Here is a 23697-nt window from a genome sequence, read left to right on the forward strand (position 1 = left end):
ATGCACAATAATAATATTATAGAATATGCACAATAATAATATGTATATGGTGACACAGTTTCTTAGTACTTGAAAGCAGACAAATTGGCGACTCAAATGCAGCAGACGATACATATATCCGCTGAAATTATGACAGAAATATGTTTACTCACCGGAATATGGCACAATGCTTGAAATGACAGGTGAAATGTCTTACTTACATCTCATCACACTGGATAACTTACTGCTGCTCAAAATTTTGACATATAAACTCCATATTCGTGCAACATTGATGGTTGCTACTCGTAATAAATAAGGGTCACCAATTATGTTAGTACAATTTTTTGAGACAGATCGTTAAATAACTATAACAATTGAATAGAATAAATATTTTGTTTTTGGTTGCTATGGGTTACCAGACTGGCAGAGTTGTAGTAGGCAAGTTGCCACATATCTATTTATCTATAATGTATATTAAACTTTTAATTGTTTAAAAACTGTAGTTTTTAAAAACACTTATATAAATATGTAAAATACGTAAATAACACCTTTTTAACTAATTCTAGATCATGGTATGGTTTGACTTTTCCCCCGACACAGATGCATTTCCGAATCCAAGCCTAATGTAGTTAGGCAGTGACTATTCTTAATATATTTTTGAGTATTTTATGGCAAATTCAGCATTTTATTATTATTTGCATTATTTTTTTATTACGAATATATTCTACACATTATATTACTGAAAGTTTTTGGGGGTGGTGCCAGAAAGGTATTTTGCTCTGGGCGCCAGTTATGCTTGCTACGCTACTGTCAACCAGGCACCTTGCGATGGTTCAGGAAGACACAGGGGCCCGTAATGAAGCTGCTCCATGTGTCTGGATAGCGGCCAATGAGGCAGTTGGCTCTATGTCTACGAGTGCGTGTCGTATGATGTGACGGTCTTCTCGACGACTGGTCTGTCGAGTGCATCCTGAGCCTGGTTGCCATGTAAGTGATGCCTCTGTCCACTGGTTCCACACCTCCTCACAACAAAATCAGAATGGCGTACCTGACGAGCTACTCACTGAGCTGACCACCTAGCTTCCATCATCCCGATGATTCTTCCCCCTCTCGAACTCTAACAGCTGCTGATATTGGCTTTGATGGCGGCACAACGGCATGTCTACCTCAGCCTTTCCTTAGCAAAAGATTAAGTACGCTCAAACAATCACAGATCACAGATCATCAGTTGTATAAGTAGCCTTCAGCCTCAACGGCTTTTGCTACTATATATCAATGCGAAAGTCTTTCATGGGTTCGTAATTTCCTGAGGTTTCGTAGTAAAATCTTCGGTATAACATCATTGGTCCATCTGGAGTCAGTTGCATTAAGGTTCAAAAGTACATAAATTCAAAATTTTCTAGATTAAATAAAAAAGCTTGTAAAAATACACTGTAACTTGCAATAATAACAGAAAAATATAAGCAATAAGAGAAAAATAAAAAATATGTACAAGTCCCAATTTCTATTTTTTTTCTCATTTAGCTGGGATCAAATGCTTGACCTTCTTAGCGCAAAAGGGTAATGGGTCTAACCCGCTCAGCTATGCTTTTCTTGTCAAAATTGTTTAAAACTCTTTAAACAAAGAGTTGAAGTGCCTGTAATGCAAATTCAAGTTTTTCATTCTCACTTTGAACGCTAATGAATTTATGATAGAGATCTCTTTAGTTTAAATATGAAGGATTTGAATTCAAGATTTTGAATATTTGCTATTTTAGTTTTTCTGTTTCTTTAACTTTGTTGCTGGTTATGTTAGCGTAGGATTTTGAGAGTTTCTTCAATCGTTCATTTTCGTTTTCAGTGAATTTCGGGAAATCTTCCTTTGTCGGGATTTTTGCTTATTTTGAAATTTCTTGCTGGGGTGTTCAGAGCAATCGGAGGTAGTGGTTGCATGAAAACCACTGCACAGGATGCATCTTGCTGGGATTTTCTGCTTTACTTTGATGGGACAATGGGAGCTTTGATGATATTCTAAACAACGAACACATTGTGGCATGCTCTCTGTGTGTGACTATATCATTGACACCGAAAGCACTGTACCAGCTTTGGTCTGCTCTCGTAACCAACGATGCGGATTCTCATATCTGCTACGTGAGTGACTTTGAAGACTTCTTTCTTTAGCATTTCTCAGAGTTTCTAAATAAAACACAGGGAGCATGGTTGGGACGCTGTTACGCATACACTGCAATTTAAGTACACTTATTCCTTGACACTTAAGTTCCTCCTTAATTTCTTCTATTGGGGTGTGGATTGTAAAGTCCCTTGATAACTGATTTGAGATTTTTCTCACTAGTGATTAGGAATGTATGAAATGGGATGGGTGCTTTCTCGAAATAATTTTGTATGGTACGGAAATCATCTTCGCTAAAAAGTTGGATCCTGATGTTATCGCCTTCTACTTTACTTTCTAAGTTGGTAACTTTTAAATTTTCTTTTATGTGCTTTCTAAGTTCATGCCAATTTATTTCTTTATCAGAGATGATGAGTGGAGGGATAGATCTTTTTGAATCACGTTCGTATTTTTTATCTAGTAGTTTCTTAGTTTTTCATTTATCTTTTTGCTTTCGTTGGTTTTCATGACATCTTCTTCCATTTTGTCGTCGAGTAATTCCTCATTATTGAGGGAATTGAATTATGAGGTCACACTAAGCGCTTGAGATTCTATAGAGGAGCCGCTATCATGTCTAGATAGTTTTTTTACGCTTAACCATAGTCCACAATCTTGTGTATCAGAATTGCTCGTACTGGGTGGCGGATGAGCGCGAGAATTTTATCCATCGTTTTCTTTAGCATAACAGTCGTCAGAAGCGATTCCTGTGTTTTAAGTTCGGCTTACAATTGTCATCGGATTTCTACGTTTTTGCGTGTAATCGGCATTTTTTAAACTTCAGTAACTGCATTACGGAGTTCTGCAATTCATTGTATAAAAGTATAAATTTCTTTAGGATCAGGAGAAATTGCTTTTGGTTTGTTCAGGCAATTGCTTGCATTATCGATACCGCCTGCTCTATGTTTCGACATATCAGCTGGTTGGTCGCTTATCAAAAGTCATACGTACGAAATGAGAGAACAATCAGGAGCTAAGAAAAAGGTAACCGTCTCCTAGAGCTCAAAAGTTCATATTGTCATGCTATGCTTAAACGAGCTCTGCTTACCTGTTTTATACTCCAAGAAGAACGAAGTTCAATGCCCTCTAGTTGCACCTCTAATCATTTGCATATCCACCCGACATGTACCCTCATGCCAGTTTTGTTACAATCCCATAATTATTTCTTGGTGCACAAATTTTTATGGCAATAAGTGTATTTTTATAACATGTTTCAAATCTACATGTATTTGTGTAGCACTTTTTTGTAATTAAGTTGTTTTTTAAATAGACTTCATGCATAAGAAGAGGCTTACATAAAAATCAATTTTAAGTGTTTATATAAAAATGAAAAGTTCTGAAAATATCTCTTGATCAAATTAATTTACTTTATAGAATACAAATTTAAAGTACGTGTGCTAATGAAAATTTTCAATATTTACATTAAAAATTAAATTCAATATGGTAAATTTCAAAACAGGATTCCAGGCAAAGTCCTACTTTACATTCCTTGCACCCAAATTCTTGTTTTATTTTTTATTTATTTCCCAATTTTTTTTAAGCCAGTTTCAGTTTTTCCTTTTGAACAACAAAGAGCACATTGTGAGTGGGTCTGTTATTTTTTTTTCCAATGGGATTAGGAGGCAAATAATTTGGAAAATGACAAACTGTCAATCTTAGTAAAGTTGAAAGTACAACTAGGTCTTCTATGTGTACCATATGTTCCAAAGTTCAAAATAACCCAAAATAGTTTCATTGTTTATGGTTGATTATGCCTGGATTGTCAAGAAAAAGAAATGAGGCAGGAGCTTGCAGAATATTTTTCAACACTGCTGAACATTTTGCCGGTGGTTATTGAAAATCCCTTTCAGATTCATCACTTATCTGGAGTCTAGAAATAATCTGTTTTGCTATTGCTATCTCCAGAATAACTAAAATCACTGTCAGGATCGACAATAATGCCAACCTCTGACCAAGACATGACTCAAAGTAGTCTAATATTGAAGGAAATGCATTACCGACATTTACACGGGTAAAAAGCAGAATACACTTTTAAATAGAGGGGAAAATTAACTGCAAAAAGTACGGGATGAGCAAAAATTTTTACTTTTATTGTTGCCCATAGAATCTGTAGGGTAAGCACTGAAGAGGTTAAACTACTATAGAAATCTGTTATGATTATGAAGTACACTAACGACAAAATATTACTCCAAGTGTCCAGATTTTAAATATTCAGACTGCTCATCTTCTTTGTAAGACAAGTAAATTTAAGTTTGTTAATTTATTTGTATTTTTCTCATTAAAAAATATATTACAAATCTCTTATGGTAATGCTAATGTTTAAATTTTTTTATTACTTTAAATTGATTAAAATACACATAAAAAAGATAATTTAGCCTTAGTGCTTCCATAAATGAAAAGTAATTACATTTTTTTACACAGAAACAAAATATTTTTTATCGTAAAATAATCTTTTGTATAAAAATAAAATAAATGAAGGAAAAATTCCTTTATTTCCATTAAAGTGAATGCAATCTTAAAAAAATGGCATCATGTTATGCAAATTGGCCAAGATCCTTGTTATATGTCCAGATGTTTGGAATTCTGTTGTACTGTCTATGACTGTGTGCTTTTCTGAAGTACAAAAAATATCAATCAAATGATGCTGACACATACTGAGGCATTAGAATTTATAATATTTCCACATAAAACTGTAAATACAAGCTGGATATTAAAAACTTCATTCTCTCTTTATCTTTATGGAAGTTCCTTACAAGTATATTTGTGTTTGTTTTATACATAAATCCCCTTTGTTAGATTTATTAAATATTTCATGTAATTTTTATTATTTACTTACAGGTATTTATTCAAACTCCCAACATATATGGCACTTGGACATTCTGTTCAACGTATCTGGCACTGGGATAATGCAACACTCATCTTGCACGCTCGCTATACACTTAGTGTAATGTTAGCTACAGCTGCAATGCTGACTTTGGTGCTTACATTTGTCCCAAACCAGGTTATAGCACAGTTGATGAAAGACCCGAAAGGGAAATTTTAAAGATTTATGGCATATCATCCACCCATCAGAGAACTTTTCTGTATGTCATTATCACAACTGTGATTCTTGCACCATATGTATGTGATGTTTCAATTTTTTTTATGCTTTGAATGTTTTAAGTATTTTCTCCAATGTCAAAAATATTTATATGCAAATATATCCATTGAAAACTTGTTTAAGATTTTCCTTGATTTTTTAAGCTTTATGTAATTACTTATTACATGCATTTGCAGTTCTTCAAATGCCTGCATTTATTGTAAATTTGCCATTTTTCCAAAAATTTTATTTATAAAAATTTTTACACATAAATGTCATTTAAACAATATATTTTTTTCTATTAAGTGTATATATATATAAATCTGCATACAATGTGTTAAGATTTTCAATATTTTTATTCTGAATAGTTGGAAAATATATATATGTATTAAAATATTTTATTTTGCTTTTCAGTGTATTTGTAGAAGTGCCAAATAAAAACAAAATGTATGAATAAAAAAATACAATTTTCTATTTATTAACAATCTGATACATATACAGTTTCTTCGGTATTGAAAACTAAATTTTCTATAAATGTAATTTCTTTTATTACTTATGTTTTAAAATTTGGACATGTTTTCATAAAACATTTTTTTTCTCTTTAATTTAAAAACAGCCTAAAGAACACAAACACATTTTACAGCATTTCCATATATATAATTAAAATGCTAGGAATTTCCATTTTAATTATAATACAGCTTGGCTGCAATGTCAGACAAATTAGGCATCGTCATGAATAACAGTTTTGTGGTATAAAAATTCTTAAAAGGAACAAGCTTTAAATAAATACGCTTTCACTTTCTTAAAAAAATTTAAATGCATAATCATGAAAACTAAACATGAATCTACGTAAAATCCCAAATATTAACAAGAAAGTTACAATAACAAATATTTCCAACTAGAGTAAAAATTTTATAATTTCAAAAAAAAAATTTTTTGGTACTTTGTTATCGGGGGACTAGATTCAGAAAAACATGTACATATATGTGTGTACGTACATACAATTCTGAATCTGATCAGGATAACAGAAAAGTACTTATTTTTAAGAGTTTTGTTCTCTTAAATATTCTTAATGTGTTTCTCTGTTAAAAAATGTTGATCAATTATTTAGATGTACTTTTAAAAAACATTCAAACATAACATCTTACCAAAATTTACATTAGTACACACAGTTAACTAGGTTTCCATATCTACATAAATTATAAATGTTAATTTGATGATAACTTTATTAAAAGCACAGTTATAGAAAAATGCTGTTCATTATAAACTAAAATCTAATGAATTCTTGCCATTCAAACTATTCTTAAATCATATTAAATAGTATGGTGTTAGCATTTACACACATTAGTGAAGATAACAATTCTTAAGAAACTCCATTATTTTATAGTTTGGCACACATTACATTTGAAGTTCAAGAAAGATTTTGTGAGCAACTATTAATTACACTGAAACTAACATTAAATGTGTACCGAATTTTAAATTATAAATGGATGTTTCAAACTTTCAGAACTAAAAATCTTTACATCTGAAATGCAAGTTTACTTTTATGTAGTATTAATAATTAATCATATACTATAAATATGCATAAAATATATACAAAATACTAATTACATTTCAACCATTAATAGGAACAAGAAATAAATGGCACATTAAAACACAAAACTAACTTTCACATTGAATAAAAACTAAGTTTTTACTGGAAAAGAATAACAGACATATTTATATACTTGAAAAACCAAGTGTCGTTTTTATGCTACTGATTGGATACATATGCTTAAGAACAAACATTATCAGAAGTAAAATATTTGGTCTAGCCTTTTAAAAACTGATATAACCGGCATGGCCTTTAAAACTGAAGATTTGCCAATAATTAAAAACAATTCCAGAGGTAAATTTTGAGACAACTAAAAAAGTACAATGGCCATAGCATTTGATATCACTTTTTAAAAGATTAAATTTTATATGCACATTTTATTTTATTCTGAATTAGGAAAAATATAAGAAACATTCCTTTGCGATTTCCTTCTAAATGACTTGTCATCTGGTGAATAAGGCAAAAGTTTGTGAAAGACTAAAAATGCAATAATGCTATAAAAATGGAATATATCACCAAGTTTCAAAACTACCTAAACAGCAATTATGTAGAAGTATGATTAAGCTTTATATTCTTTGAAAGGTAACAATTTTAAAAATCAATCTTTAATACTCTTAAAATAGTAAATCTGCAGATCAGGCTGTGATATTTACATTTAATATTACAAACTTCTATTAAAAGAGAACTTTCTTAATCTAAAAAATAGTAACACTGTTGCTTCGATTAACTTTTCCACCAACCAGCCTACATACTCGACCATCCTTAGATTTTTTCTTCAAAGATTCCGAAGCTCTCTCAAGTTCCCTTAAAAGAAAAAAATAAAAGATTAATATTTTAAAGGTTGCAGAATTTTGTAATGTTTAAAGGAACCTATGGTGTCAATATACACAGCATTTCACATAGTTAATGTAATTCAGTTTTATGCATAAAAATTGCGATTTTGGATATGTACATAATATACCATTTTTACTCGGACATTTTTCCCCTTTGTTTTTTAGTACAAAATTTTCCCCTTCTTCAAGGCCCCCAAGAAAGCAAGATTCCGTAAGTTTTAAAATGGGTTCATCCATATAGTGATTGATTGTTTTATTAATCGATTTACTCCACGGTTTTGAATGCATGGGTTCTGATTAATGAAAAAATTATAGGGAATAAGTTTCAATAAAATGGGAGTACCCAGTGTTCATGATGGTTCTCAAGGTCATTACTGATTGGAAGACAAACTGGATGATGACAGAGGCAAAGGACGACAATTTGCAAGCTGTAACAGGCCACACAAACAGCAGTTTCAGTACCATTAAACAATCAGAGGCCTAGAGAGTAACAGTGGACTAGATAAGAAAGAGTGAACAAGGTTCAAGATGCAGGAAGTAGGAATGGAGATATATTGTTGGATATTGGTAATATTACTGTATGTTCTTATTGGAATATAGGCTTCATTTAAATAAATAAATAATATTGCAATAGTTACCTGTAGTTTATCCATGACAACTTGATTCATTTGTTATGTTTTTACTGTAACCATGCCCATCAGAAATTTATTTGCTAATTTTCCCTTCTCAATTTTTGCATGATAAAATTAGTTTAAAAAATATATACAAGTAAATATGGTATGTAAAATTTCAGCCAAAGTAATATATATATATACCTTGAAAGTAATTGATTCTTGAATTTCTCAGCATTTAATTCTTTATTTAATTGCTCTTTAGTTTTACATGCATATGGAACTAAAGTTTCATTCTGTACTAAAGCTGCACTGCTTGGACGCATTTCAGGATCTGGATGTATCATTTGCTGGAAAAAAAAAATAAAAAATTATTCAAACATTCATTCATTGCATAAAATGCAGTGGTATAAAATATCTGCAAAAATATTTACATTGAAATAACAATTAACAATCACTCTCATGATAAAAAAAATTGGCAACTTAAAACTTCCTGTACTGCTGTATTCAGTCAGTCATATGATAAATGATAGTTATGAACATGTTTTTAAAAACTGCTGAGGAAATAAAAGCAATTTTTAAAGCTCCAAAATGTATAACATATAATGTCATTTAAGATGTTAATCATGAATATTTTAAAAAGTTATAGCTCTCTCCCACTTACATACAACTATGTTGCTGTTATTTGAGAAAATGATGCTTTACTGTCATCATTGTCTCTTTCGAGATAATGGATGTCCAAAACTTTTCATTTTGAAATCAGAAATTAGTAATACTTGTACACATTCAACTGATCTGAAGTTTAATCATATGTAATTAGAAAATCCCCCCAAAGTATTATTTGCAGAGGTGATTAAGACAATCGTTTCTTGGAGGGGGAGGATATTTGAGGAATGCATTATGTTGAAAAAAGTAAGATGTACTGCAGCATTTCTTACATGATTACTAAACTGTTACGATAGTTTCTTGTGCATTTCAAAGTATACCACCAATAGTTTCCTTCACATTGATAATAAAAGTATACTGCCATTTTCACTTTTTCCTTTTTACAGCAATTGAATAGTTCCAGTTGTACAACTAAAATATTTTGTCATTTCTTGGTTTTCTTGCATTCCTCCAGCTTTTCATTTTCCATTTCACCGTCTCTCACATTTGTGCATATAATAAAGGATTATACAAGTAATATCAGTCATATTGCTCAAATAATCCTTTCAGAAGTCTTGCAAAATTTGTGGAAATATTCCAGAACAAAATTTGATAATGTTTTATGCCTATTATCAGTTTATATATAACTTAAATATTTACAAAAATAAATTCAAGGAGCAACTATAAAATAAAAGCTATCTATTTTAAGATTCTATCATCTGTAAAACAGCCTTTGCTTTTAAATTGATAGATAACTTCATGAAAATATTTGCTAAATATATCTTCATAAATTTTGCATTTGAACTTTTCATGTTGAACTAATAAATGTATAATGAAAATTTTACTTCACAGAACCCATGTACAAAGTTAAAATTTTTATTCTCACAGAACTCTCCCAGCCAAGGTATGGCAACTGTTTACATAAAATTCTTTACCTTTCTAAGTACAATGGCCAGGATCAATATTTAATTAATAAAAGTCTGCAATTCACTTTATTAAAACATTCTATGTATTTCTCATGTAATGAGGAAAGAGGGAGGAAGTCTAAAAAATATTTCTTTAGAGGATTATAAATTACAAATACAATAAGTGTTATAATTACTAATATATTTAGATTTATAACATTTCACTAACTGCACAAAAAATATTTGCATTGTGTGTTTGTGTATACATGCATTATAATTTTCAGATTAACCTTATCAAGTTATATCAACTGAATCAATAAACTTCACATAAAGAATTAATAATTTATCTTCATAGTTATAAGCATAATTTGCATAAAGATTAATATTCATCTTCAAAAGGATTTAGAAGGTGGTAAATTTGAAGTACCTTTCAAATCTGAAAGTAAAACCTACCTTAATAAGTTCATTTAAATCTTTGGAATAATATGATAAATAACATAATTTTCCTTCTCTAATTGCATGCCACTCTTCGCCATTCTTAGGTAATGGCCCACCTCCACACTAAAATAATAATAAAATATTAATTTTATTACTTGTATAATATGTTAAAAATACAAAACTCAACACTAAAAGCAAATAGTGCGACAGGAAAAAATGTAAAAAACGTACTCTGAACATTTACAATAGTTTAAAAATGTACAGAGATCTTATATCACTATTTTTCACTTTCTTTTTTAAGACTAACTTTATGTTTTGTAAATTTGAAGGAAAGCTTTTAATTATTTTAGCAAATTTTTTTATACATATGTTATTTAGATTTCACGTCTTCAAAAATGCTGTGTGGTGTTTGTTTTTCAGAAACTAAAATGCATTTGCCAGCTAAAAAGAGTGGACAATGTAATTTACAATAGTGCTTTCATTCCATACCTATCAATTGAATTACAAACTGCCTGTATATAATTTAAATAACCACTGCACTCTGCCGAGCATGATTCTAGAAATTTTGTTCCCATGTTTTAAATGAAAAGAGAACCATTACTGAAACCTGTAATATGAATGTCATCATGAGTTTTACGAGTAAAATTGATTTCATAACTAATTAAATACAAAAATCATAATGGCTTTAAATTTGGGCAGGTAACTATCATTTATAGGAGTTAGCTATCAAATTTGCTATTATAAATTTTGTTTAGTAAGATATGATATTCACTATGCTATATGAAATTCTGAGTGTGTATTACAATACTAAGTTTAATATATGGATTACAAAGTATGAAATCATGCTAGAATAAGACAAAGTTTAAAAATAAATAAATGGTATATTAAAAACCAAATTGATCTTTGAAAAATTAAAGATACATTAGTTCTGAAAATTTTCACATCAGTAATGATATCCATGACTTATTAAACTTACAAAAAATGTTTTATAAAAATAAAATATATTCTTATAACTAAGAAAATAAGCATATTTGTTTGTTTATAACATACTCTTAAATACCAGACTGATTTGCTAGGAAAAATTATTTTAGGGTAAGAGAGAATGAAAAAAAAAAAAAGTTTTTCTTAATATAATGTTTACATTTGTCCATAATGACTGATATTTTATCTAAATATTAATTGGCAAATGCTAGTTTAAATTTACCCTTACGTAAATGTTTAATTCTGGATTTCAATAAATGCAACTTAATGTGATCACATTTGGCCAGGTCTTTTTAATAATGTTGGGCGATGAGAAAAATATCAATGCAATTTAACGAAAATGGAACACATAAATACTAACCTTCACAACATTTTAATTAGAGAAAAGTTATTAACATTTTATTGTCTGCAATTGCTATGCAAAGGTTTTTTTTATGAACTGTTTCATACTCATGTTTCCAGAAATTACTTTACAGGTGTTGTACAGCTAATTTTAATACTTGTATGCATCCCTCATCAATTGCAGGAAATTCACCAATTCAATCACCTTATTCAGGAAGCTCATAACATGATGCACTTGGATTTGTTTCAGAAAGCAACTGGGATATATCTTCTCATGACACCAATGCTGCAACTTGAGAGTTTTTCATGAATATATACCCAAGCATTAAATTCTTCACAATTTGTTTTTATTAGAGATATTGCTTTCAGTTCTTCTTTTCATCATTTATTAAGATTGCAACGCTTAAAACAATTTTTTATTACCTGAAATGTAATTCCAACAGACATTAGGAAATGCAATGCATTTAGAAGGCTAGTTTTCCTTGATAATTTATTTGCACTTTTATCTGTACCATCTATGTTACAAAGGACTCTTAACGCTCATTTTGTGGTAATAATGTTCTTTCATCATTATAATTATCCCTTAATCCCATGGCTGTCGCACTTGCTGGCAAAGATACAACTTCCATATGTTTAAGAGCAGCATATATGTTAAGTGCTGTGTAGTTCATAATAGGAAAAAAGATATTCTTCAGTTTATTATCCTAGTTCAAAAGACATTCATTAAAAATTAGTGACATCATCCATGCCTTTGAATTATAGTCCTATTAAACTCTTTACTCCTTTAAAGTACTGGAGAGACTTTGTCTCCCCCCTCCCAAACATGCATATTGATGCAGCATAAAGTAGTTGCATGATCTTTGTTATTTTACATCCATAGCTGCCAGCTTAAAATGTAAGCCGTTTTTTTTGGGGGGAGAGAAAACTGGGAGAAACTGAAAGATTTTCATGCTAAATGGCAATGCCATTAAGAGCTTTTGACTGAAATTCACTTTATAATGCATGACTCAAGCTATTGAAATATTTGTAATACAACTCTGATGTAAAATATATTAGTACTTAATTAGATATCCTAAATTTTATGTTCTTTGACTAATTTTTATCTTGTTATTTTCTTACACTTTTTTATTGAGAAAACTCAGTATGGGGAATAAAAGCTTTTATTTATCGAAGTATTTTTAAATAAAATTTAATAATTAATGTACATAATATTTATTTGGATAAACTTAGATCATGATGCTGTATGAAATCTGAAAAGACAATGTTAAACTACTCCTGTGGCCAGTGTCATTCCATTAGTCTCAGCTGCAATGTTAAGGGAAGCTGCAACAATTTTCACTGTGCTAACTAACAGTCTGTGATGCTGCAGACACTGTCACACTGTCCATACAAATACTTGTCATCCTCCACATGAGCCACTCATGGTATGTTTTGTGGCTATATAATCCAGCAAGGCTAAGAGGACAACATGTATGTATTCTCAGGTGTTAGTAACCCTGAGCTGCCGAGATCTTGCACCACATTCAGTACAGCCCTCCTGAACCCACCAATTCCATTTTCGTCCGGCCAGTCCAACCAACATGAGCAGCAATTTTACAAAATGATAAAAAATGCAGTCCTGATAGGCCACAGAATTCTGGTTTCTGGTTCAGTTGATTTCTGACACTTGCTCATTGGAGTTTCTTCCACTTACACGAGACATAATGTAACCTTTACTCTAACAAATGATATTTTCAAATAAGAAACAAGCTGCACAGTCCTCCCATTTATACACTATACAAATGGCATTACACATACCTGATTTATGCACATGTGCTGGAATTGCACATTTCCGTAACTTAAACCATTCCTTCATGACATGTCTCTGTCATTTCATAATTTTTGCGCTCTGTTTCAAACTTGCCTGGCAGTTTTACTTCAGTTTAAAAAAAATAACATTCTATAGTATTTTGATAACACACTGACTTGTTGGTGACAATAAGTAATGTATTTTTCATGATTTTGTATACAAACAGGAGAGACTTTGGCAGTTCAACAATATCCAAATGATGATATTAACAATGATCACATTAAGCAGTGCCTACCATAATATATAAATATTTATATTGATATTATTTTTAATAAGGCAAAGATACAATAAAATGAATTTACCACTTCATAAATAGTTAGTCCCAATGCAAAAATATCAGCTTTTGGTAACCATGAATAATTATCTTGTAAAAGTTCTGTTGGTATGTATCTGCAATCACCTTCTTCAACTTCAGGATTTGCAAGGGATGTCACATGTCCTAAATCCCCTACAGAAAAAATGCAAAATGTGAATTTTTTATAATGGCAATTAATGTAATCAATAATTAACTACAGTGGTTTGCATTTGTTTTTGCACACTTGTATTTTACGATTTTATCTGCAAGTACGAGTTCTAAATATTAGCGAAATGACTATTTTTCTTACACATATGCTAATGGTAATGTTAAGCCTACTTGTTTTGAAAAACATTATTCAAAATGTTTCTGATGGGGGGGGGAGAATGCAAATAGTTCAGAAAATGAACTCACATAAGTATTCAAACACTTTGAACAAGTTTATATTTAATAAGAACATGGAAATAAGGACACATTTAAACTTTCATTAGATTAGATTTACCTAAAATTACACTTTACACCCATGTATTCAACTAATTTTCTCGTGTAAGAATGCTCTATTTTGTTCCATTCTCCCATAAAAATTGCTTTTAGAAGAGTTTTTAGAGAAATATTATGTTTCCTTAGTCTTTTCTCCAACTCACTCCATATATGTGTGTGTGATAGTATTTCAGTTAGAAAATATAGAGGAGTTTTGATAACTTCAGGACAGATGTATAAAAAACACAAGCAAATGTTTACAACTGTATGTTTAGAATCATTATCCTGATAGAACTTGAATGTATTTTGTGTTCTAAGTTTTCTTGCAGATGCTCTCATGTTTGCATTAAAAATAGCTGTATATTTATACTGATGAATATTATTTTCTATTAAAATTAAATTTCTCATCTCAGAGGGAGTGAAACATCTCCAAACATTTATGCCTCCACTACTACATCCTTAACATAAGACTCGGTTCAGTTTTTCATTGGGCTTTCACCACACAGTAATTCCATAAGACTCAAATATATTAAATTTTGAATTGTCTGCAAATATAACATTATTCCAGTAAGATAAGTCTTTACTTATTTGGATTTTGTGAGCACCAGGCATATTTTCCTTGCTTCATTATCAACAGAGAATTTTCTTCTTGCTGACCACGCAATTTATCTATATGCCCTAATGACTCTTCTAATAGTTTCAGAATGAACTTTTGTTACAAACCTGTCTTTTAAATGTGCTGCAAGTTTTTCAACACTAATTTGTGGGTCTTGTTTAATTTTTCATAAGATAATTTTGAATTCTTGCAGTTAGCTTGGAATGTGGTCCAAACATCATAGCATTTAACAGTTCCACGCAAATTCTATAGTTTTCATACATCAAAGTTAATTAAGCACTTTGCATCAAAGATTTTTTTAACACTTTTGCCATCTCTAAAATGACAATTAAATTTTCAACAGAATTTGTAGTTAATATGTAGCATCTTTCGATGTTCATATCAGATATGTAACTATTAATATATAATAATTTCCAAATGCAGACAATAGTTCTTTTGATGTTTTCTCGTTTAAAATAAAAAATTATCAAAAGACACATTGTATGCCAAAACATTTCAGCGAAAATTTGAGTCCGAATTATTATTTTGAGTTACTAATAAACACTTTTTGAATAAATCATTTTATTGCAAGGAATATTTTTGTGATATTTATTTTGCAACAAAGCTTAAAATAAAGAAAAAATAATACATTAGAAAAAATTTGATGTTACAAAATTTAGCAAAATATCAATGCAAATAAATTTGAAAAATACATGTGTCTGCAAACAAATGTGAGCAACTACAGTCAAAAGTCGTTAATCCGGACTCGTCGGGACTTCAGCGATTCCGGATTATAGATCATCAGTTTAAATCTCGTAAGATGGCATGCAGAAATTCTAAAATTAAAAGTATGAAACCGTAATTTATGAAATAAAGAACAATTATGATCTAAAGGGTATCAAAATTTGCAAAAAGAAAATAGCTTAGTATTTATTTGTTTACTTTATTAAACATTTCTTTCAATGTAAGTTGTTTAAGTTTTGCTTCGTTTCATATGATAATACTTTCTCTTTAATTCTATTAAACAGACATAATTTCTTGTTCAGTTACAAAGTTCCACAGTTCAAGTCCTATAATTGCTGTGTCGAGAATACTGACTAATTTGTCAATCGAAATTTTTTCGTTTTCAATAACCTCTGTCACTTTCTTCGCTATCAGAAGCGAATTATAATGACGAGGAACTTGTTTTAAATCATATCAAAGACGGAGCACATCCATCGAGATGAAATATTTGATAAGGAATTATAAGCCAAATAAAATAAAAACATCTGCCCTGAAGATAAGGATAGTGCTGACAGATCAACTTCCAATTCATTACGCGCCTGCCGCGGCGTTCCCCCCGCCGAGCAGCGTGAAATTGATAAACAGATTTCGGATTTCAAAACATACTTTTGCTTTAGATCCTTTACATATTAACAAATATATATCGGAAATTCTATTTGATATAATCGAAAGTTTAAACTTACTTTTATAAAATTGCTCTTACAGTCTGCAAAAAGTAATAAGCTGGATCCAATTCGGAAATTAAGGAACAACGCAATCATCAACATTAACTGAAATAGATAATTATTTAGCTTATACGTCCATTATACATAAAACGTGCACGCGAAAACGTATTCTGCACTTGCGCACACTCATATGCGCAGTCGTAAAAGGTCTTATGCGCATGTGTCAACGCGGCGCATGCGCAGAAAGTTTTTAATTTTGAGGTCCGGATTATAGATCATTCCGAATTATGGGCGTCCGAATTAACGACTTTTGACTGTATATGGAAATAGAAACAGTAATATTACTTAATTTAATAAAATTATTTTAAATACAATAAAATAATTATTCGGTTTAATATAGCACCCTCTTGTGAGAGGAGTCAAATTTAGTTGAGTTGGTTGGTGAAGAAGGTATGCAGCAGACCTATGGTGCGTTCGTTCATTCCATTTTGTCTGTGCTAATGGAGCACCTAACTTGTAACCTTGTACATTATGTAAATAATTAAATATTTGTGTGGCCTAACTTACTTAGTTTTATTTTGGAACCAGCGCCAATTATCTCTCGTAACTCATCGCATTTTATATCAAACAATAATAAAACATGTAAACTATTACAAACATATATTTCTGCACATAAACTTGTAGAAAAAAAAGTTGGATTCCATCTTTATTTCACACAGTAGGTCGATTTAGTTATGGTAACGCATGCAATAAACACCTAACATATTTTTTTCTGGAGGATTTTAAAAAATAACTATATGTGACAATAAATAAATAATAAAACCCCATTTAGCCAACCCACTAACCACCATATCTTGAATGATGAGATAGTTATCAAAAGCTAAGAGTCATTGCGGCCTAATTCCATGCAATTTAAAATAAGTAATCTAAAAGCCCTCTCACTATTGGTGGCAACGAAAAAAAGGATATCCAAATTTTATATCTTTTGAAGTGTTTGTTCTCAATCAAAAATTGGATACAGATAATTCCTTTTCACTTTTAAATTACTTAAATAAACCAGCCCACTCACCCAGTGAGTGGAAAGCAAACCTAGATAAATTATCAGTGTTCTAAACATAAAAGAATTAAAAAGTTTATGAGAGATGTTTTAAATTATACCAAGAAATAGAAAATATATACAAAGAACTGAACAAATGTAAAAGGACGGATATATACCAGACAAACAAAAAAAGACTAAGAACTTTAATATATAGTATCTTGTGATTTTATTCCAGTTTATGAAATTAAATTCTTATGAAACAAGTTTCATGTCTCCTAGACCAATGAATTAAATGGGGAAAAAAAAAAAAAAGATATGCTCTAGAGTAATATACAATACTAGACAGATAATATCCATAAAGTTCTAACAAGAACTTCAGGCTACACAGAATACTATAGCTTAAAAAATGAAGTTATATTGAACTAAAGTGGATATACACCAGAAACTGAGATTTTAAACTCAGATGTGCAAATATTAAAATAGTAGCCATTCATGCAGAAATTTTCATTTTCTTATCGAAATGGAGAAAAACTAACAAATCACAGATGTTTAAATTTTTACATATACATGTAGAGTAAAGTTTACTTAATTCATTTTAAGAAATAATTAAAAACCGACAATATTCGAAAAATATGGCAACTTGTATCTCATTTACAATGTACATTATTTTGTTGAAAATTCAAATACAGAAACTGTTTAACTCAACTGTATTCAGTGCAAGATTTAAAGTTCAAGCATTAAACATGATTTTACTCACGATTACTTTTGCAACCATTCTTAGAGCGCAGAAAAATAAATCCAAAGTAATATAAGTGAATATAATACAAACAAAATTTATCCTTTAGAAGATTTTAACTATGCTTAAACTATGGAAGTACATGATTTGTATCTCTGTCAAGCAAAATATCTGTTGCCTGAATTCTGGTTACTAAAACTATACTTTGATGTAAAAACAAGAAATTGTATTCATCAAATATCTTTTTTCTAACATAACTAAGAATCTTATCATAATTCAGAAATATTTGCTCCTTACTTATTATCGGCACCATTGTTCCACTGTAAATTTGCACAAAAAGGTTCATGGGAGAAAGCAGTAAGTCAGCCAAATAGTTAAGCAGCAATTCAAAATGTTCTCAAAAAGTATTTATATGGCAACCAGATATGGTACAAGTCTGTTTTGACAGGCTTGCAACGCCAAAGTTATGTAAAGCCAAGTTTGTACAATTCTCTTATTTTTTTAAAATGAAAACAGATCACTAAATATTTTGCAGAACAACAGCAAAAAAGAAGCATTCTTGAAAAAATGAAGTGTTTCATTACCAATATGTCCAGTTTTATTTCTTCATTGCTTTTGTAAGGAATTTTTTAGTGCGCTATTATGGCAAGTGAATGGTGTGCCAATACCATTTTGAAAATGGCTGTTGCCTTCTCGGCATTAGCACAGCAAAACAATTGCCAGGGAATTTGCGACTTTTTGGTAGGGGTCAAGATCAAATATTTTTTAGATCATCTAGTATTTAAACAGAAATCATTCAAAATTTACCAATTTTATATGTCACTCCTTCATCACCAAATTCATCTTCCACAAAACCATCATCAGAATTTGGGGATCCATTATTAAGTTTAACTTTCCTAGTAATAAAAATATTGCCTAAAACAAAACAAAAAACGTTAGACATGAGAAATTATAGATGGACAATAATATCATACTTCAGTTTTCCATTAATTTGAAACACATGTATATATATAATAAATAAATAATTTAAAAGAAAAGAAAGAAGCAGAATCAATCCTTTTACTAATATGGTTACAAAAATTTTAAATATGCTACTGATAAGAAAGATTAATTGCTTAAGTAAATTTAATTATACATGCACATTTCATTTCTTTGTCTTCATAGTTTTAATATTTAGATACTACAGTAGTGAAACTTATAGATCGCTATTGTAAAAGTGATTTATAAGCTTCTATTACAATGCATTTTTAATAAAAATATGTACATTGATTAATAAAATAATTTAGCAACCCTCCCCCTTCCCTAAAGTCACATAAATTTTATTTCATTAGTTAACATCTATGCTAATTAATTATAATTAACACATATTGGAAATAACATTTAATCTTTTATATCCCTTTGATCGTAAAAATTTGCTAACTTCGAACATGAAAGTTGGTGGAGTTCTTGCCACAGCTATGCCAATAGTTCCTGTGGAATTCTAAACCACAGTTCTACCTGAAACTCTAACAAATAAACATTCATCAGTATATATACTTAATCTACCAAACAACTAATGATTTGAAAGTATTCAAACTGATACATTATGAGTACAAACTTCCTGCAGGTGATTGCTCTAATCTATTACTGTTTTTACCTATTACTGCCATTCCCAGCTGTTTGTTCTCCCATTCAACACATGTTAATTCTGTTGATCAGCTGCAAATGAGCTGGAATGCAGTTACTGATGTGATTCTAAAGCTCTCAAACTGATTTTTCTCAAAATTAAAAGAAAGAGGGGAGAATAACAGTTAATTTATATTCTTGTTTATAAAAATAAAGGTGGCTAATCGAGAATCAATAGCAGTTGCATCAAACAAAATTGCTTGTGATGCCACACTTATGCACAATTGGTGCTAAACCTTGCTACCTGGCAAAAGCTTCCCCATCTGTGGGATAATATGTAATTATTGATTTTTATTTATCATCTACATAGAATATTATGCAATGATTACTTCATAAAATCATAGCAGCAAAAACAACCACTTCATTTAAAAAAAAAGTATATTTAAATCCTTATGAACATAAAAATGTGTACATTTATTTTGCTTCCATGTAGAATAAAATAACTACACATATCTCAGTTACAAATCAACAAAGCAGTATGGAAGAAATATTTTTGATAACTGTCATACATCACATTCCATTTATAGCTTTAGACTGAACTCATTCTATCTGCATCTAATAACTGCATCTAAATAACTTTTTTAAGAAATTTATATTTACTATTATACTTAGTTTATAAACTTATTACTTAGTTTATAAAAAGAAACATAGTTATAACTAGCAGCTACAAAATTTTACCATATGCCAGTTTATTATTTAGTAAGCAGTAAATAAATTTTATTTAAACCTCTGATTGTGGGTAAAAACATTCATAAAAATGGAAAATTTAATTCAAATGTAATCATAAACACCACAAAATAGGGCTACCTCATTAATGGAGTGCAAAATTTAAACACCAATATAATAAAAACATTCCCTTACATACACTCAGGATAAATAGTGAAAGTACTATTCGCAGATCCTGTGGCCAGAAGGATTTCCTAATGGAAGCTACCTGATATCAGGGTTTGTACACATTTCTGCATATGGAAATTAAGGACTTTCAAGGACCATTAATGAAAAAAATTAAGGACCTATGAGCAAATGAGAACTGAATAAATTCAATTAAAAATATTATCTATGCCTGAATTTCTCTTTTGTAATACCATTCTAAAAATAAAATAGATGTATGACACATTATTATTAAACATGAATTAACATTGAAAGTTTGAAATTAATTAAAGTTTGAGAATAAAATAAACTTTATGCAATTTACAAGTAGCATTAAATATTTTACACTTATAATAGTTGGACATATTTGAAAGAAGATAAGTGACATTTATATTTTACTAACAGTTAGCTTTATGTAGATTTTTTTTTTATGTCTCATTTGTCACATACTTGTTCAGTCTAGAGGTTTAGTAAATAGCAGGTAGATTTTATGTCAAGCATCATAGGTTAAAATAAGAAGTAAGAACATTATCAGCATGATTCATAACAAAAGACTGAATGTTGTCACCACTGTTGCTTGTCTAGAGAAAGACCTGCTGATTAAAACAAACCTGAAAGGCCTGTTGTAGGCACAGTTGGCAAGTTTTGAAAGTGTTGTTGTTACAAATTTGTAACAACAACACTCAACAAAATATTTATGCATCATTTTAATTTGAAGCTTTCCCAGACATTTTGACAAATTTTTATAGATTTACTTCTCTTTAAGCATCTTTTCTAACAATCAGAAATTTGTCTCAATACGCAAACCAATATACCTATGAGGGTTTACTTGATCTGGTAAAAGTTAAATACAGTCAAAAGTCGTTAATCCGGACACCCATAATCCGGAATGATCTATAATCTGGACCTCAAAGCCACAAACCTTCTGCGCATGTGTCAACGCATGATGCATTCACACATGCACATAGACGTTTACGCATGTGCATAATACGTTTACGCATACGCGTTTAATGTATAACGAACGGTATAAGCTAAGCTAAAATTATCTAATTATCTATTTCAGTTAATATTGCAGATTGCGTTTTTTCTTAATCTTCGAATTGGATCCGGCTTATTATTTTTTGCAGACTGTTAGAGCAATTCTATAAAAGTAAGCTTGAACTTTCGATTATGTCAAATAGAATTTCCGATGCGCTTCCTGCCAAAGTGGAAGCATGTTTCGATGTCCATCAAACAAAGTGGAATTGTTGCAAAAAATGGATAAAGGCATATCCTTTGTTTCTCTAACCGTTCCGAAATCTGTTTATCAATTTCACGCTGCTCTGCGTGGTGGTGGTGGGGGGCGCGGCGCACAATGAACTAGAAGTTGATCTGTCAGCACTATCCTTATCTTCACGGCAGATGTTTTTATTTTATTCGACTTATAATTCCTTACTAAATGTAGTATTTCATCTCGATGTATTCCGTCTTTGATATGATTTAAATCAAATTACTCGTCATTATAAATATCACGTACACATCAAATAGTTTTCTGGTTGCAATTTTCCAATTTCGCCTATGCATAATGTATGCTTTACGCATGCGCGCATTGAAAGAAATGTTTAATAAAGTAAATAAATAAATATTAAGCTTTTTTTTTTTTTAATTTTTATATCCTTTAGATCGTAATTGCTTTTTATTTCATAAATTACGGTTTCATATTTTTTATTTTATTATTTCTGCATGCCATCTTACCAGATTTAAACTGATGATCAATAATCCGGAATCGCTGAAGTCCCGAAGACACGGAATCACAGTGTTCGGATTAAAGACGTTTGACTGTATTTCCAAACCCCCCCAACAGACGTGAAGCAAATTATTGCTATGTCTGAAAGTAACTATAATATCAGACAAAGGCTTAAATAAGCCTCTTATTTAAAAAGAATTTAAAACATAAAGGCATGTTCTGATACTAACAAAATCAATTACAGCTCATGGTGATGTTATTAAATAAGAACAGTTAAATTCAAACTTTTAGTGGTCAAAGATTATACAATTTAATTTTAATTTAAGCTGGCTTAGTAACTCTATCATATGAGGAAATAAAAACAGGAAATTCTAGTGAAGGCTGAAATCATGAACAATTGGGTAATTTACATAATAACTGTACATATCTTTCTTTTACAAACTTTCTGCACATGCGTCAACACATAATACGGTGACGCATGCACGTAATACCTTTGCGCATTCGCATAATAGATTTACGCATGTGCGTTTAATGTATAACGGACGGTATAAGCTAAGCTAAAATTATCTAATTATTTATTTCAGTTAATTTTGCAGATTGCGTCGTTCCTTAATCTTCGAATTGGATCTGGCTTATTATTTTTTGCAGACTGTTAGAGCAATTTTATAAAAGTAAGCTTGAACTTTCGATTATGTCAAATAGAATTTCCGATGCTGGAGCTGCCAAAGGATCTATAAAGCGAAAGTACATTTCGATGTCCATCAAACGAAAAGTAGAATTGATGCAAAAAATGGATAAAGGCATACCCTTCGCTTCACTAACCATTCCGAAATCTGTTTATTAATTTCACGCTGCTCTGAGGGGGGGGGCGTCGCCACGCGCAATGAACTGGAAGTTGATCTGTCAGCACTATCCTTATCTTCACAGCAGATGTTTTTATTTTATTCGGCTTATAACTCCTTACTAAATGTAGTATTTCATCTCGTACAGAAAGTATTATCACATAAAACGAAGCAACTTAAACAACTTACATTGAAGGAAATGTTTAATAAAGTAAACAAATAAATATTAAGATTTTTTTTTTTTTTTTTTTTTTTGTAAATTTTGATACCCTTTAGATCATAATTGTTCTTTATTTCATAAATTACGGTTTCATAATTTAATTTTATAATTTCTGCATGCCATCTTACTAGATTTAAACTGATGATCTATAATCTGGAAAAATCGATAATCCGGAATCGCAGAAGTCCCGACGAGTCCGGATTTAAGACTTTTGACTCTAAAAGGAAGATAAATATGTTAAGAAAAAGATTCTAGTATCAGAAGTAAAACATTCAAATATTATGTTTTCATTGTTCTTCCAGACCTTCTCCTAAAAGTAAGAAATTCATTACAAACTTTGTGTAAAATACGTCCATTACGTGTTAATAATATGGAGACG

General features: G+C 30.4%; 2 protein-coding genes across 11 annotated transcripts in view; one reads left to right on the top strand and one right to left on the bottom strand.

Annotated features, from left to right (window-relative positions):
* LOC118186247 (uncharacterized) overlaps positions 1 to 5558 on the top strand; it is a 303304-nt gene extending 297746 nt beyond the window's left edge. For all 10 annotated transcript variants that reach the window (XM_085814751.1, XM_085814749.1, XM_085814748.1 and 7 more), the window contains one exon: positions 4964 to 5558. In XM_085814751.1, coding sequence (XP_085670877.1) covers positions 4964 to 5073 — 110 coding nt within the window. In that variant the 3' untranslated portion in view covers positions 5074 to 5558. The remainder of the gene's footprint in view (positions 1 to 4963) is intronic.
* Positions 5559 to 5654: 96 nt separating this feature from the next.
* Wee1 (Wee1 kinase) overlaps positions 5655 to 23697 on the bottom strand; it is a 41275-nt gene continuing 23232 nt past the window's right edge. Inside the window, exons 6-10 of the mRNA XM_035356337.2 lie at positions 18803 to 18910; positions 13705 to 13850; positions 10246 to 10353; positions 8447 to 8592; positions 5655 to 7602 (exon numbers count right to left, since the gene is read on the bottom strand). Of these exons, the coding sequence (XP_035212228.1) occupies positions 7494 to 7602; positions 8447 to 8592; positions 10246 to 10353; positions 13705 to 13850; positions 18803 to 18910 (617 nt within the window). The 3' untranslated portion in view covers positions 5655 to 7493. The remainder of the gene's footprint in view (positions 7603 to 8446; positions 8593 to 10245; positions 10354 to 13704; positions 13851 to 18802; positions 18911 to 23697) is intronic.

Source organism: Stegodyphus dumicola, chromosome 4, assembly GCF_044657685.1.
Source record: "Stegodyphus dumicola isolate Sdum_Otavi_A_Nest chromosome 4, ASM4465768v1".
Classification (NCBI taxonomy): Eukaryota; Metazoa; Arthropoda; class Arachnida; order Araneae; family Eresidae; genus Stegodyphus; species Stegodyphus dumicola.